The sequence below is a fragment of the Echinops telfairi genome, unplaced genomic scaffold (assembly GCF_000313985.2).
Source record: "Echinops telfairi isolate 266 unplaced genomic scaffold, ASM31398v2 ScPeMD7_2565;HRSCAF=3150, whole genome shotgun sequence".
Taxonomy (NCBI): domain Eukaryota; kingdom Metazoa; phylum Chordata; class Mammalia; order Afrosoricida; family Tenrecidae; genus Echinops; species Echinops telfairi.
In genome coordinates this window covers 9,827,447-9,844,652 of record NW_022106463.1, presented here as the reverse complement: position 1 = coordinate 9,844,652, position 17,206 = coordinate 9,827,447, and the positions used below count along the sequence as shown (strand labels likewise).

At 52.5% G+C, this 17,206-nt stretch overlaps 1 protein-coding gene across 2 annotated transcripts in view; it reads left to right on the top strand.

Annotated features, from left to right (window-relative positions):
- Positions 1 to 17,206, top strand: part of N4BP2L2 (NEDD4 binding protein 2 like 2) — a 25,603-nt gene that overhangs the window by 4,830 nt on the left and 3,567 nt on the right. Inside the window, exons 3-6 of one of the 2 annotated variants that reach the window (XM_045294064.1) lie at positions 10,578 to 10,702; positions 11,142 to 11,230; positions 11,507 to 11,583; positions 14,278 to 14,424. In XM_045294064.1, the coding sequence (XP_045149999.1) occupies positions 10,578 to 10,702; positions 11,142 to 11,230; positions 11,507 to 11,583; positions 14,278 to 14,424 (438 nt within the window). Of the gene's footprint in view, positions 1 to 10,577; positions 10,703 to 11,141; positions 11,231 to 11,506; positions 11,584 to 14,277; positions 14,670 to 17,206 lie in introns of those variants that run through there. The other variant, XM_045294063.1, reaches the window with a different exon arrangement.

Here is a 17,206-nt window from a genome sequence, read left to right as displayed (position 1 = left end):
GGGGACAGTGCTGCTCAAACCAGACCCACTGCTTGTAGAGTCCATGCTGGCTCGGTCCCCCGAGGACGGTAGAGAATTTCCGACGTTGGACATCTGTACAGGGCAGCCTGCCCCCTCTGTCTCCCTTGGGATAACTGGTGGGTTTGAGCTTCCTGTTTTGCAGTTAGCAGCCCCACACGAACCCATTCTGAGAGGCGCCTGTACATCGTGTGCACAATCTTTATCTGGGAATGTTTCCCTTTTGATGCATATGACCCTCAGAGAGTAGAACTGCCCATGGGTTTTTCTCGACTGCAGGCCAATCTCGGTGCAGCTGGTCTGTTTGAGCTACCGATCTGTTGGGTTGTCGGCTGAGTGCTTTACCACTGAGCCAACAGGGGTCCTTGTTTGAGACTATGGGATTTAACGGTGGTGTCATTGTTTACCATTTCCTGAGGATTTTCCTGAAATGCAGAAACATCTTGTGTATTCTTTTCCCACTGTGGAAGGGACAGACTAAAGGCGAAGCTTTGTCCAGGGTAAGTGACCTTGGGTGGCAAAGGCTGGTGAGAGATAAACGTCCAAACCAGATCCCCTGCTGTTGGCTTGATCCCGATTTACAGCCACCCTCTAGGACAGTGGTTCTCAACCTTCATAACGCGCGAACCTCTAATACAGTTCCTCGTGTGGTGGTGACCCCCCCCCAACCATAAAATTATTTTCGTTGCTACTTCATCACTGAAATTTTGCTACTGGTATGAATGGCGCGACCCATGTGAAAGGGTTGTTTGACTCCCAAAGAGGTCATGACCCACAGGTTGAGAACTGCTGCTCTAGGACAAAGCAGAGCTGCCCCCATAGAGGTTCCCACGGCAGTTCATCTCTACAGGAACATCTGGTGGGTTTGAACCGCCAACCTTGTGGTAAGCAGTCTATAACTTAAGGCAGGCACCATGCCACCTGAGTACCCGAGATGAGCCTACTGCCACAGAGTTGGTTCTGACTTACAGTGAACTGTTCAGGGTTTGGGAGGCTGTAAATCATTAGGGGCTCAGACAGTCTCATCTTTCTCTTGAGAAACCAAGCCTGTTGCCTTTGTATCACTTTCGACTCTTAGGGGCCCTAGATAGGGTTTCCTAGGTTATAAATCTTTATGGGAGCACACAGCCTCATCTTTCTCTCTCTGGGGTGGCTGGTGGGTTTGAACGACAGACCCTGGTGTTTACAGGCCAAGTGCTTCCCTGGTAGCACCCCAGGAGGGGTATGCTTGGTGCTGTGTGGACTCCCTCCCTGCTGACTCTGTGAGGTGTTGCAGACACAGGCTCCTCCCTTCAGGGCAGCACTCACTCACTGTGCCCTCCCTCCAGTTGGTGCCCACAGGGTAGAGTTACCTCTGGGGTTCTGGAGCTGTCTTCTCCTTTTAAGTCTCAAGCATTGAAGTGCTAATTGCAAGGTCGGCAGTTCAAACTGAGGCTGCTGCTCCTGGGAAGGTTGACTGCCTGGGAAACGGGTGCACATGGAGGTCGTTTGAATGGGAGTCCTGCTGGCTCCTGAGGAGCGCTGGTAGTCAGAGACTCGGCTCAGCTGCTGACCACAGGGTCAGCACAGAGTCGCCAGGAGTTGACGGACACAGCTCAGGGTAATTCCCCGCGGCCTGTCCGGTGCCCCCCCAGTAATAGCAGTAGCAGCGGTTCATGGGATGCTGACAGGGGGAACCCTGGTGGCGCTGTGTGGAAAGCATTGGGCTGCAGACCCCCGGGGAGACTGAGGCAGGAGGCTGTCGGCTCCGGCAGAGATGTGCAGGCTCGCTTTCAGGCGCAGTGCTGTGTGCCGCCCCACCAGCCTTGGACAGCCATTTCCAGTTTACGAACCGCACACAGGAAGGACCAGCAGCTACCCTGGGCCATGAGCCCTGGAATTGACAGGACAAACAGGCACAGTCAGGGTGAGCTCCCACTGCCATGGTCTCTGATCTTCCCACCACAGGCCTCTGCGCCAGCAGGCCGATTGCAGCAGTGGAGCCGTTGGCAGGGCAGGGCTGCTCTGCAAGGGTCTCTGGGGCTGAAAACCCTGACGGGCGCAGGCAGCCCAACTGGAAACACCCCTCCCCACCCCCACCCCGACCTCGGGGGAAAAACCCCAACACCTAACCTCCTGCACCACCAGGAAATGAAATAGAACGTGAGAAAGCAGCTCCCCACCCTTTAAGAAGTTTTTAAGCTCTAGTCACTGTTTGTCATGGTAGGCTGAACCGCACTCTGCCACCCCCGAGAGATGTTTGCGCCTTCATTGCTGGAGTTGGTGAGCACCTGCCTTACCTGGTGGAGAGAACTTGCAGGTGTGATTAACTAATGACTTCCGAGCTGGACCCCGGCTTCTCCGGCGGGCTGACAGGGTCCCAAGGGCCCTTGAAGACGGGGCAGCAGGAGGTGACTGGAGACAGGGCAGAAGGAAGGTCAGGGGGGAGAGACACGTGCTGGAGATAGAGCACAGGACCCCAGAGCTAAGGCATGCTGAGAGCCGCAGGAAGGCTGGAGACCAGGGTCTGCCCTGGACCGCGCACCCTCAGCGCTGTTGAGAATGAGTCTGGGTCAGCATCGGCCCCAGAGTGGAAGCAACTACACTCTTCCAGCCATGACTGACAGAGAGGTGGAAGGGGATTTCCACTGGGTCTTGTCCCCTCCCCTCCCACTCGTGTTTGTGGAGTGTGGTGATGGAGGTTTAAAATTCAGAAGAAAGCCTAACCCGTTAGCTATCCACCAGGGGATGTGTGCAGAGGGGTGGCTCTCAGTGAAGTGCTCTTGGGTGGGGCCGTGCACCTCCACACACAGAAAGGAGGTCATGTTCCTTGCATAACGGAGAGAACTCGAGCCACATGCTCACGTGGCATCCTGCACCCAGCCTGAGCTCGGGTGTGGGCTGGAACCACCGGCCGCACCATTAGCAGTCGAGCTCTTGGCCTGGTAGCTCCATCAGAGCTGGGAGGAGGTATCATAGACTGTAGATGTATCGAAAGTCTTTGGCAAAGTGTAGGTTCTGGAAAAGAGGTCTGTGGTATTGAAGGGGGGCGGGGCGGGGAGGTGGTTGTTGGGTTCACATCTGATTGAAGTTTTTTATACATATTTGACTTAAAATTCCAAACTTTGGCATTCTAAGACTCCATTTTAGAGCCCGAGTTAACCTAAGAGCACAGACAGAATTGGACTGTGAAGAACCTTGATAAGCTACTGCTTCCAAGCATTTGGGCGTTCAGTACTTTGGGGTAGCGTCAGATGTCTCAAGATTCATATCATTGTGCTTTCTGTTTATAAGTACAAGTCCCCAAAACAAAGCTGGTTGGAAGTGATTGAGGAGAGGTTCTGAAGGAAGCACAGACTGTCGGTGCTGTCTGAGAGGGAGAGGTCTCTGAGCCACGGCGATGTTCTGCGCTTGTGATTTCTGCCACAGGGCTTCCAGGAGAGGGTCTTTCTGGAGGCGGCTGCGTCTTCTCACCCCCTGTTGTCATTTCTCAGGAGTATGCTGGCTGGACTTGTTCCCAGAGGGCGCTGTTTGTGGTTCTGGCAGGCCACAGTATTTTCAGTATTCTTTGCTAACACCGTAATGAAATGCACCCATTCATGTCCGGTCTTTCTACCCACTGTCCAACTTCCATGTGTGTGCGGGGTGATTACAAATACCCCAGCTTGGGCCCGGTGCGTCCTGGTTCTCAAAGTGACGCCTTTGCCCTCCGACCTTTCAGAGAGATTGGCACAGGGCGTAATGTCCTTAGATTTCTTGACTTGTGTCACTACCCAGTGATCAGCTGTGGGAGGACACCACGGGCGTCCTGCATGGAGAAAGCACCAGGTCATGAGGGACGCGGGAGGAAAGAGCAGAGGACGGCAGAGGCGCCGACCCTGGCTCGGGCGCAGGGTAGCTGCAGCAAGGGGAGAGACAAAGTAAGAGAGCAGAGCAAAAGGAAGTCTGGGACATTTTGGAAAGATGGGAATCTGGCACTACTGAGAACAACTGGGTATTGAATGAGCTTCAACAAGTTCATGGAGAGACAGACTGCTGGAAAGAGAACGGAATTTCCCCAAACAGTCTTGGAAGCCTCTTCCTGAGGATCAAATCTCTGTAGGTTGACAATGTCAACTGTGTGGCATTTGTACAAGTTGCCAAAACCGTGGACTCGGGTCTGTTTTGTTAAAGGCAGGGACAGCAGCCCACGTCACCCAACGGGCAAGGGCTCTCCGAAGTCACCTGAACTGCCCTTTCCCAGTGTTGTGATTTGATGTCACTTCTGACTCAGCCACCCTCCATCCTTCCAAAAAGACCCCGTGGGTCTCTGAGGCTGCAGGTCTTTACAGGAGCAGACAGCCCAGCTTCCTGCCACAGTGGTGGGCTTGAACTGCTGACCGAACTGCTGCCATACGCTTCCGGGCGGCTGTTTATGTGACAGTATTGTTTTCATTGCAAAATAGACATGCTTTTGTTACAAGCTAGGAGAAGAGATGACAAGTTTGTCCTATCAGTAGTCGAAATCCTTCCCGCTGTTTTTTTTTTTTTCAGCTTTCCCCTTTAAATGAGTTTTTTTGTTGAGAAGCACATATTGACACGTACACCAATCACACTTTCCACATGTGCCACGCACTGACACTGGTCCATTCTTCACAGAAGTACAGCCTCCCTCATGGGGCTGTGCCTCGCCGTAAATATCCACTCACTGCCCTTGCGTTGCCTTTCTCGGCAGACCCGGTGCTCTTGTCAGTTGGAGTCCATGTAGATAGAGTTCTCAGTAACAGACCTTTTTGATTTACTAGTTAAGCTGTTCCTTGGTTTCAAGATGCTGTCTGTCACAGGATATTTTGGGTTTAAGGTTTAAAGATGATCTCAGCACAGTAGTTTCAGGAGTTTATCCATCCTCCATGGCTTTCAAAGGACTGGATTTCATGAGAATTTGAAATTCTGTTCTTCATCACCCCCTTTTGATCAGGACCCTTTCATAGAACCTTTGATCTCAACATGCAGTCGTGGTAGGCAGGCACCATCCCAGTCTCCGGCCAAGGAGGCAACACACATTCCCTCTCCTCCTCCTGTTCCCGCCTCTCCTTTATGGCTCCAGGTGAGCAGAGGCCAGTCTAAGCCGTCATGGCAGATAGCACGTGTTGAAGACCCCATCACGCAACCTTTGCCAGGTGTGCAACTTCTTGACAGCAGTTACAATGCTCGCCCTTGCAACTGCCCTGAGTGTAGCAAGCGAGGGTTTTCCCATCACCGAGAACCTCCCTTTTCCCTCACCCTCCTGCCCCCGGCAACACTAACTGATGTTGCTCGCTACACACTTAATATCTCTTTTTGGGTTTTTCTGCATAATACCTCTTCTGTCGTGTAGTGTCTGGCCTGTTTCAGTCAGCATAATGTCTGTGGCTGAGAGGTACCTACTCGGTGGCGTGTCCACCTCAGGTTATGCTGATCCCGCCACCCTTTGCCAGGAGCGCTTGCAGACAAGTCTGAGTCTCTGTTTCAAGCCTTCGGGTCCACGCAGGAGTGGGATTTCTGGGCCACTCGGGCCTTCTCGCTCAGATTTAGCGTGACCGCCACACCACTTTCCCACCAGCAGTGGGCATGGGCTCATGTTCGCCACACTCTTGCCCACGGTTGTTTGTTTCCCTGATTGTTAGAAATTTTAACCATCCTGCGGTGGGGATGGGGATGGCATCTCATCGTGTTTGGGATTTGCATGCCCTCATTGGGGGCCCTGGTGGGGTCATGGTTGTGAGTTTGACCACCAACTGCAAGGTCAGCAGTTTGAAACCACCAGCTGCTCCTTGGAAGAAAGAAGGGGCTTTCTACTCCCCAGCTTTCTGTATCTAAGAGTCACAGTCTTGGAAATGCACAGGGCAGTTCTACTCTGTCCTGTACGGTCGCTGTGGGCCGAGTCGACCTGGCGGCCTTGAGTTTGAGCGGAGCTCATGACGCTGAGCGTCCCCTGTGCTTGGTGGTCTTTGATCGTCCTCTTTGGTGGGATGCACTTCAAGTCCTGCTCATTTTACCATCAGGTTGTTTGTTGCTGTTGAAGTTTTGTCTGTTTTGTTGGTTCTTAGAGATTTGTCAAGATACATGGTTTCCCAAGATACTCTCGGCAGCTGTGTGTGTGGTTTTACTTCCGGGCAGTCTTGTTAGGGACTCTTCATGGTGAACTAGGGGCAGGTTCAACGAGCAGACCAGTTCTCCATAACATTTCTTGGGTTCTGTGTCAGGATTGCAGTCCCCACAAGGAAACACTGCGCGTCCCCCTTCTCCGTGAGCTTCCCTTTCCACGCCTTCCTTCCTCGCCCTTCCGCCCTTTGTCCCGGGGTCCACGCGGCCCTTCTCACCCCAGATGGTCTCTGATTCTTAGGTGTGCGCGCTCACTGGGAGATGGCTCTCTGATAGACCCGCCTTTCAGTCCTGTTGTTACCCACGTCCAGACCTAGCAGTGATGACGGGCTGCTGGCTCAGGGTCCCACTGCTCTCCATCCATCCGACGGACCGGGAAGCTGGGTCTCGTTCAGGATTTTGAGTTTTGTCCCACCTTTTCCTCCCACTCTATCCAGAACCTCCCATTGGGATTCCCTTCAGGCTAGTTCGCAGTGGTAGCCGGGTGCCACCTGTCTCTTCTTTTGAAAGAGAAAACTTCTCATCTTTCTGAGTTCTCACTAGTTTATTTTGCCTTTTGGTTGTTTATGTTGTTACATTGTTGTTGGGTACCGTTGAGTCGGGTTCTGACTCTTAGCGCCTGTTTGCGCGACAGAAGGAAGCACTGCCGAGTGCCGCACCGTGCTCACAGTGGTTAGGTGTGAGCCCGTGGCTGCGGTCACTGGGGCAGTCCGTCTTGCCCGCTGCCCCAGCTCTTTCTTCTAAAGCTAAGAGTGATGCTTTTACTCTGCACGGTCAGGCCCTCCCGGCATTTTGCACTTTTTCCTGTATATCGTGTAATGCATGAATCCTGTTTCATTTTTCTGCAGAATTCCCCAGCAGTGTTCATGGAAAGCTGCTTTCCCCCATCAGATGGACTCAACACCCTTGTCCAAAACCACTTGATGGACGCTCACTTCTGTTCCACTGGGCTGGGCTGGTCATTCATTAGATGGGTGCTTTGATCACTGAGTTGTACAGCCCAAAGCCCAGGCTCATAGCCACCCTGTGGGACAGTCACACTATCCCATGGGGCCTGGTTCTCAGCCTTCCTCATGCTGCAACCCTTTCATACAGTTCCTCATGTGGTGGTGACCCCACCCCCAACCATAAAATTATTTTCGTTGCTACTTCATACCTGTAATTTTGCTACTGCTAAGAATCGGGCGACCCCTGTGAAAGGGTCGTTCGACCCCCAAAGGCGTCGAGACCCACAGGTTGAGAACCGCTGCCATAGGGTTTCTGTGGCTGTAGATCTTTATTGTTTTTAAAAGTTGTTTGTTGGCTATTTATTCTCGAATCTCCATTTTGATGGAGTCTATGGAAGCAGACTTTCTCATCTTCCTCTCGCAGAGCGGCTGCTGGGTTTGAACCACTTCTGTGTGTGCCTTCCTCTTCCTCCTCCTCCTCCTCCTTGTCGGTATTGGCTTAGCTGGTTAGGATCACAAAGTGGAGGATTGCTTGTCTGTGTCTGTAAAGAGGCTGCTGGAATTTGATCCGGCTCACACTGGCTCTGGGGAACGCTCTGGGTAGCCCTGACTCCTTGACCACAGTAAGTCTGTCAGCTCAGGCGCAGGGAGGCATATGCTGCCCTTAGCATTTGTGTTACATCAGGCCTCCACACCCTGCATGGATTCAGGGCCAGGCATTTTATTCTCTCGGTGGATATTGAAAGTGGAACTGTCTCCCTGATGTCCTTTGTGATTCCTCGTTCTACAGAAGTTCAAGTCGCTCTGCTTGTTGACAGTGTACCCTACAACTTTGCTACATTCCTCCGCTAGGTCTTGAAGTCGTTTTCTTGTGGACTCTGGGATTTTCTAGAGAGGAGCATATCGTTCCTGAATCGAGGTGATTTTACCCGGTTTCCATTCTGTTGGCGTTAGGTAGCATTGAGACGGTGATGACTCACTGACCCTGTGTACAACAGAAAGAAACCCCAGCTGGTCCTGCCCCGTCCTCACAGGGTTCAGTACTCGAGCCCGTGGTGGCCACTGTATTGAGGGCCTTCCGCTTCTTGGCTGCCTCTCCGTGTCACCAAGCATGATGCCCTTCTCTAGAGACTGGTCTCTCCTGAGAGTATGTCCCAAGTATGCAGGCAGAGTCTTGCCATCCTTGCTCTAAGGAGCACCCACTCTTGCCTTCTTTCTTCTAAGACAGATTGGTTTGTCTTTTCATCAGTCCGTGGCACCCCAGTGTCCTCCAGCACCAGAGACCAAGTGCATCCTTTCTTAGTCTGTCTTCCTTAGTCCACCTCCCTCTTTCAAATGCATACGCGGCAGAGGAGATCGCCAGGGCTCGGGTCAGGCACGCCTTAGTCCTGAAGGTAACATCCTTGCTTTTCAATGCTCCAAAGAGGCCTTGTGCAGCAGATTCACCAGAAACCAAAAGATGTCTTGACTGCTGCTTTCGTGAGTATTGATATTGATCGCGATCCAAGAAGGACCAAATCCTTGACAACTTCAACCTTTTCTCCACTGATCATGGTGTTCCTGTTAGTCTCCTTGTGAGGATTTTGGTCTTGACATTGAGTTGTCATCCACAGTGAAAGCTGCGGTCCTTGATCTTCAGCAAGTACTTCACCTCCTTACTTTCCGCATGCAAGCGTGTGTCATCTGCATCTTGCAGGTTCCCCCAATCCTGACACCTCGCTCTACATAATCCAGCTTCCCTGATGATTTGCTCAGCATCTTAAGTCTGAATGAGCACAATGAAGTGTTCTGGAATTCCTATTCTTCTCGAGGTTATCCACAGTGTATCATGGTCCACAGAATCAAATGCCCTTGCAGAGTCAATGAAACACAAGTAAACATCTTTCTGGTATTCTCTGCTTTGAGCCAAGGTCTGTCGGACACCAGCAGTGATAACCCTCGTTCCACGTGCTCGCGATGCGGCCTGAACCTCTGGGTACCCTCTGTTTATTTCCTGTTGTCCTGCTGCTCAGGCTGAGACCCCTGATCCTGCAGTGAGGGTGGTGCAGACACTCCCCTGCTCGGCTGCTGACTGAAAGGTTACAGGGTCAAGTCCACCCCAGGGCACCTCAAGAGAAAGGCCTGAGAAACCAGCTTTGAAACCCCATGGAGCGCAGGGTCGTCTGCCTTAAGTTGGAGTCAACCCCAAGGGAACTGGCTAATGAGATATTCTTGGACCATCCTGGGGGACCCTCTCTTACCTTCTGCACTTCTTCCCCACCCAGATAGAGAACAATACTCAGAGGGTTGATGGTTGAGAGAGAGGACAGAAATAAAGTACGTATAATTCCCCCACCCCCCTTTAAAAAATCATGGTTTTACTGCCTTTCTCCCTTACGTCAAACCCTACCCCTAATCTCTTCGGACTCAGATGAACTTCTCTGTGCTGGGAAACAAGGTGGGGTCACTGCCAAGGAGTCCTGGGAGCATAGTGGTCCACTGCTAACCTGAAGATTGCAGCATTCCCGGGGGTGGGGGGTGGAGAAAGGTCTTGTGATCCATTTCTGTAGAGATTGCCATTTTTACTCAGATAAGTTGTGCTGTGTTTTTCTGGCCTGTTTCTAAGTATGCTGTGCTAATGCGTTACGTGTTGCTGCACACAATGAGTGAGTGTGGCGTGCTTATTCCTGAAAGACCTTGTGGGGAAGGCACAGTGGGCAGAGCACTCTCTTTGGTAAGCGTGTAGACTGGACGCCGTGGGCCTTCCGCTCTGTCAGAAGGGGCTGCTGTGGCCGGAAGGGACTCCACAGCCACAGGGTCACCTCGTCAGGACAGAGTGGGTCAGAGTCCCTGGGTCTTGTCTCTGACCATGACGTTTATTTAGCAGTTATTTGGTTTTGCTTTAGAAGTAGATCTAGAGCAGCAACAGGTGCCCAGTTCAGCGTTTCATGTAGTGGTGTGACCCCTCACAGTTAGAAGTGTGGTTTCCTATGGGACTCTTAGTGTGCTTCACGACCTTCCCCCTGTAGTGACCCATGCTTTGTGTTTCCGGGAAAGGAGCACACAGAGTGGGCTGGGGTCGGGGGAATGGCTGGCTGAGGGCTCTGTCAGGAACCCTGGTGGTGCAGCAGGCTGCTCCCCGCAAGGTCAGTAGTTCCAGCCCCCAGCTGCCATGGGAGGGGCTTCCACTCTGTCCTGTGGGGTCAGCGAGAGCTGAGTCGAGTTAACTTGCAGGCAGTGGTTGGTTGGGCTGAGTTAAGTGCAGGGAGTTTCAGACAGCACGGCATACTCAGTGAAGTGCACACCTGGCTAAGGACAGGCACCATTTGGGCATTGGTGATGAGCATTTTAAAAAGCTGCCTACACAGGAGCTGGATTTCAGCGTGATGACGTGATGTCTGGAATCAGAATGCTCATCGAGGGCACTGGGCCTCAGCCCAGTTCTACACATGAGAGAGCCAGGAAATGCCCCCAGCGGCCTTGCCCGCGGGACTTGTGTAACCGGTGCCTCTGCGCTTCCTCTGTTGGCAGGAGTCTGCTTGGTGAGAGCCCTGAGGGCATCGTGTTCAGCACCGACGACTACTTCCGCTGCCAGGACGGGTATAGCTACAATGCGAATCAGCTTGGCGATGCCCACGACTGGAACCAGAGCCGAGGTGCGTTTGGGTGAGGTCTCGGGAACAGAGTGGGCTGGGAGGCCCCCACTAGGCAGCAGAAGGGCTTGCACAAGCTCCTTACCAGCTTGAGACCCTGTTTCTTCATCGCTCTGGAAATCCCATGCCCCGGTGTATGCAGAGTTAGCTAGTGGGGAGAGGAGGCTCTGCTACTTACTGTTTTTAAAATATTTCTTTCTATGGTTCTTGATTCAGAGAGCACCCATCTGCAGTATGGATGCTGTCCCCTAGTTCCCCATGGGGTGGGTGGGGGTGGGTCCTTGTGTCTTGGTATCACCTCAGGAGATGGGGCTACCAGGGCCTGACCTATAGAGCCGCAGGCCGTCCTTAATAAGGATTGCTCACCCCTTAAGCTCACGGGTGTGTGTTCACCTCCTGTCTGTCTGTCTGTCTCTGCTTTGGAAACCGACTTGTGTTTCAGCCAAAGAAGCGATCTCGCAGGGCCGGTCTCCAATTATAATAGACAACACGAACACGCAGGCCTGGGAGATGAGGCCCTACGTGGAGATGGTGCGTTTGCCCTGGGGAGGGGCACATGGTCTTTTTGTTTGTATGTTTTAATTTGATTTTTGACGGCTTTGCTTTGGGAACAGAAAAGCTTAAGTCTTTCCTGGACCTGAGGAGAGACGGGGAGGGTCCCGGGGAGCTTGAGCCTGTGCACTTATTATCTGTCATGTAAATTGTCCTTGGCCCAGCGTCTGCTGCGTCCTGAAACGTCGTCTGCCTGCCGCCCTTTCTTGATTTAAGACGTGTTTCTGGGCTTGTGTTTTTTCTCCTTCCCTGTAGGCCATAGGACAAGGATACAGAGTAGAATTTCATGAACCAAAAACTTGGTGGAAATTTGACCCTGAAGAATTAGAAAAGTAAGGCACCCACGTTTTTCACTGATCTCTCCTCTCTCCTCCCCCTTCCCCGCCCGGCCTGCCGGCTTTGTTTGTCCCCGTGTTGTCTCTGCCTGAGTGAGTCGGAGCTGTGTCCCTCCCAGGGATCCCTGATGACACAGAGGGTCACCACAGTTGGCATCCATCACCCCTACGTGGTTTCCCGATTGCCACCGGGGACCCAGAGACCTTGGAGGATAGTGAGACCGTCTCCCACAGGTTTCTCCTCCTCCGGGACCCGCGTTTCCCAGGAGTGCCTGGGCCTTTTCCTCTGTCCCAGCTTGGCTGCTGAAAGGTCCTTGGATTCCCCGTGTTTGGGAATGTTGATTCTTTCGGATTCTGTGAGAATAGCGAGGAAGACTTAGCATCAAGAGTTGGAATGGGGGGGGGGCAGTGTCAGACCCTCGGAAACCCATAGAGGTAGTTCTGCCCTGTCGGTGGGGTTGCTATGAGCCAGCACGGACTTGACGGCAGTGAGTTTGACTCGCTGGTTCTGTGAGGGCGAGTGTACAAATGGGCACCAGCCTGTCGGGCAGCGTCTCGTAATCAGACCTCTCCACCCTCCGCAGCAAGCCCTGCCAGCACAGTCCCAGGTAGCTCAGAAAGGTTCTCTGTGGCCTCGAACATTGGGACCCAAAGTGGCGATACCGGCCCCCCCCCTGAAACCTACACTTTATCCAAGGGCCTTGTTGGTATGTGCTGACACGCTGGGCTGCTAACCACAAGGTCAGCAGTTCGAAATCACCAGCCACTCGCAGGAGAAGGATGGGCTTTGTGTTCTCAAAGAGTCACGGTCTAGGACACTCACAAGGGCAGTTCCACCCTGACCTGTCCTGTGTCTGTGAGTGGGCATCGACCCGGTGACAGTGAGTTGAGTGAGTGACACTGTTCTGCATGAGGGCCTCAGTGCACACGTTTTCATTGTGGGGGGTGGGGTGCTGAGTAATTTTTCCCCTGGAGAGGCCACCTAAGTGTGGGAGGCTGTGGCTTGGTCTGCCTCAGGCCAGCTGGTGCTGCCCAGTGAGCCCGTCTCGTCAGCTGGCAGATGCCGGCTTCATGGCTGCCACACAGCAGAGAGTTTTGAGTGAGAGTCCACTGTGAGACCGGCCCGTCCACGCCTTTGCCTGGCCGCTGTGGTTGGTGCCATACCCTGCTGTGTGTACCCTCGGGTCTCTTCAGCTTCTGTTTCTCTCCTTCCCCTCCCTGTCGCACATCCAAGGACCTAATAGAGTGATGGTCTTGCAAAATAAAACATTTTTTAGACTTTTTTCTGAATAATAGTATGCATTGCATGATCAGTAAATCTCGGACTACAGTGTCAGATGTTTTATTATGGCCAGAGCAGCTGCTGCGTATTGTGAGGAAAAACACGTGAAGACAGTTGTCTGAGGGCCAAGCCAAGCGTAGTGTGCAAGCCCCCCGGGTGTTGACCTGAATGATTGGACTGACCAAGGACTATCGAGCAGGCGATGGGCCTTAACAGATCCACGAAATAGCCCGTTCCCATGAACCCACCTCATCTTACAGCAAACAGTCTCTAACACACATCCCCCCCCACTTCTCCCTTTCCCACCCAGAGCTTCCTCTCTCCGCTCAGAAGCAGCAACTTGGTGGTCCCTCCCCGAGGAAGGCTGCTAACCCTGAGGTGGGCAGTGCAACCCACCCACGGCTCCGAGGGGTAGCGATTTGGCCGCCTGCTCCCAAAGCCCCTCTTCCCCCGCCCCCCAGCTCTGCTCCCTCACAGCAGTCACCACCGCCCCTGCCACTCCCTGCTGTGAAGCTGTGCCCTGACCCCTTGTTGATTGTCGCCTTTTCTCCGAACTTGATCTCCTTTGAGTCCCTCTCACTCCGCGGTGTTTGTGACCCGGGTCCTGGAGTTGTGTGCTTCTGTAATAGCTCTGGAGAGCACTTTTAAAAAGTGATGAGTACTTTATTACTGGTTTTTGGAAGTCCCGGAAGCCATTCTGTTATTCTAGTATCTCAAGCCAGGGCCTCTAAATCTTTGATGTGATTTAAAACCAGAGGGACAGGGGGCTCAGGGAGTAGTTCCGGGTCACAGTTAATAATTACTGAGAATGGACAACACAAAAGTGAGTGAAGGGAGACGTCGGACAGTGTAAAATATGATAAAATAATAATTTATAAATTATCAAGAGTTCATGGGATGGGGAGCGGGGAGGGAGGAGGAAAAATAATGACTGAGAGACAGAGAGCCAATAAGGAATTGATTGATCGCCCAGGGCTCGGTGGTCAGAATATGAGGGGGCTTCAGAAAGTTCCACTCCACCCCCCCCAGCCCCCGCCCTGGCCCTCTAGAAGTCCCTCCATGTGGTTGATCACTGTCTTTGACCCCTGTGTGTGGCTGATTGTTGTCTGTGGCCCCTCTGTGTGGTGGAGCACTGTGTCTGTGACCCCTCTGTGTGGTTGATCACTCTCTGTGGCCCCTGCATGTGGTAGAGCTCTGTGTCTGTGGCCCTGTGTGTGAGCGATTACTGTGGCCCCTGCATGTGGTGAGTAGTGCTGTGTCTGTGGTCTCTGTGTGTGGTTGACCACAGTGGCCCCTGCGTGTGGTGGGGTGCTGTGACTGTGGCCCATGTGTAGTCAGTCACTGGCCCCTGCGTGTGGTGAGGCGGTGTCTTGCCAGAGGGAAGCTGACTGCCTCTCCTGTCTCGGCAGGAGGAATAAGCATGGCGTGTCTCGGAAGAAGATCGCCCAGATGCTGGAGCGCTACGAGTTCGACGTGTCACCCGCCCTCGTGATGAACGCTGTGGAGCCCTCGCACAAAAGCGCGCTGAGGCCGCCTCCTCCCGAGTGGAGACCGAGGTGGGGGGGCCCTCTAGGCTCACACAGCCAAACCGATGTCCCCAGGGATTATTGAGCGGGCTCTGCCCACTTGGCGCACGGGTCGCCTGTCCTTAAAGACAAGCAGGCAGGCAGACAGACAGACTTAGTGAGCCTGGCCTGAAGCCTAACTAGCCGCGACTAAAAGACCACATCGCCTCACAGAGGATGTGCCCAGCAAGTTGTTTACATTTTAAACTGTAAATAAAAATGATATCTCAACTGTATTTTAAATGGTTTTACAATCTTTTGTGGCGATACCCTTGTTTATTTTGAAGTCAGCAGACAAGTGGGTTTGAATTTCCAGCTCATTCTGACTGTTTAGTCGGTGCTGTGCAGCCGAGTGTATTCGCTCTGTGTAGTTCCTGCCTGAGTCTGGACCTCTGGGAAAGCTTCAGTGTTTTCTCCGGCTACTTTAATGGACGAACTGTTGGCTTGTAGTAGGTTACCGTAGGGGGCTGGAGTTCTCGCTGTACAGAGAAAAGGATGCTCTGGAGATTCGGTGTGTGTGTGTGACAAGACTGAGGGTGTGACCAGGCTGTCACGAGGTCCAGTGAGCATCCCCAGTAGATGGACACAGGTCGCTGCCTTCTCCCTCAAAGAGGGCCCTGGGAGAAGCTGGTGAAGACATGGAGTGGAAAGCATGACTTTTCCATGCACTCAGGGAAGCTCCCTCATGTAGGTCATGTACATGTCTATCACATAGTACATCCATGTCCTTGGCCGTCCTCCTTCCCCCTCTTCACTCCGTCTCTCCAGTTCTGGACGGGACGGGAGAGGGAGTCCCCTGTGGGCTTGGGAGACATCCCTGAGGGTCTTGAGCAGTTGACAAAGGAGCAGCTGCTTAATTACAAAGATCGTTTGTGGGAAGATGGAATCTGCCAGTGATGGCTTCTTTGTGGCATCCCATCTTTCTGTAAAGCCACATTCTTCCCTCAAAATCAGAAGAAAGCGACTTAAAAAGGCAGGCGTGGGATTCCCTGGTCCTGACACAGTCCCTGAGCCCTCCTGGGTGACCGGCCTCTCTCTGCAGCCTGAGGACAGGGACGCCACCGTCTGCCTGGAAAGGGGCCCTGAACTCATCCCTGCCTGGACTTCCTCTATGTCAGGAGGGACCACCAGTGAAGCACGTTTTAAAGAAGCAAACAGGGCAAAAGCCGTTCCTCACATGATGATGTCGCAGAGGTTTCGGAGAAGCCTGCCCATCCCGCAACCCTTCGTCTCTCTTCGGGTTTTCTTGTAAAACCTTTTGATCCTTCTAGCTATGAATTCTCTCCCCAACTCTTTGTGCTAATTTTGAAGCTCAGTCAGATGTAGAACGAGGCCCAGTTGTTGAAGACCTCTCAACAGGGTCTTCTGGAAGCTCTCCACAGCTCCGTGATGGGGAGGGCCAGTGGTTGAATTGAGCTGATAATTGAAAGGTCAGCAGTTCTAACCCATCAGTTGCTCCAGGGGAGAAAGATGAGGCTGTCTGCTCCCGTGAAGGTTGACAGCCTCAGAGACCCAATAGGGCAGTTCTACTCTGTCCTGCAGGGTGTCTGAGTGGGAATCCTGGTGTATATTTAGAGGACTGTGGTCTTTGTGCTGTGCTGTTCAGATCCCTCATACCCTGTGTTTTCCTGTTCTACACGTATGCACACTTGTCTGTCTGTTCCTCTTGACTAAATGCGACGACGTCAGACTAGGCTGCTGCGTGTGCGTACGTGTGCGTACTTGCATAGACATACACAGATCACCTCCACCCCTGCTTTCTCTATACCCTTTCGTTCCCAAGGAGCCCTTCTTGACACGTGGGCTTCCCTTCCTGCCCCTGTCTTGTGTTAGGGACAGTAGCCTATCTTGAAAATGACCCCAGAGGCCTTCACCTTGGACAGGGGCACAGCGGTTGCTGCTGGCCCTCTGTCTTCCTAAAGCCCCTTGAGGAGGGAAAGTGCCGCAAAGCCATAGCTCTGCAGATCAACTTTGCATTCACCAAATGCATTCGGAGGAAGCAAGAGATTCTCTTTGGGAGAGGAATTAAGAAGAGACCTGTCCATCCACTTTCCAGGTTTTAGTACAAGTTCTGCTTTTGAACTCACTATCCTTTTTTTTCTTTCTAAATCATTTTATTGGGGGCTCTTAGAGCGCTTACAGCATTCCATACATCAGTTGTTTCAAGCATATTTGTCCATATGTGCCCATCATCATTTTCTAAACATTTACTTTCTATTTGAGCTCTTGGTATCAGCTCCTCTTCTTCCTCTGCCTCTTACTCTTGCGACCCCGTGCTGACTTATAATTTATTATTGTTTTTATGTCTTACACTGACCGCTATTTCCCTTCACCCATGTTTCTATTTTCATCCCCCTGGGCGTGGGGGTAGATTATGCATTGATTATTGGGATCAGTTTCCTTTTTTTCCCCTCCTCATCCCTCCCTTCCTGGGGGTACCTGCCTCCCAATTCTGTTCCTAAGGGGTTTATCTGACCTGGGTCCCATGTGTCGTGAGCTCATATCTGTACCAGTGCATGTGCGCCAGTCTTGCCAGAACTGAAAGGCAGGACTGAGGTCATGACAGTGGAGGGTGAGGAAGCCTCAAAGAACCAGAGGAATATTGCGTGCTTCATCGGTGCTATACTGCACCCTGGTTGACTCATCCCTTCCTTGTGACCCTTCTGTGAAGAGATGTCCTATTGCCTGCAGATGGGTTTTGGGTCTCTGCTCCGGCCCCTCTCATTCTCAACAATGTTTTTGTTTGTTTGTTTTGGGTCTTCTGGTGTCTGTT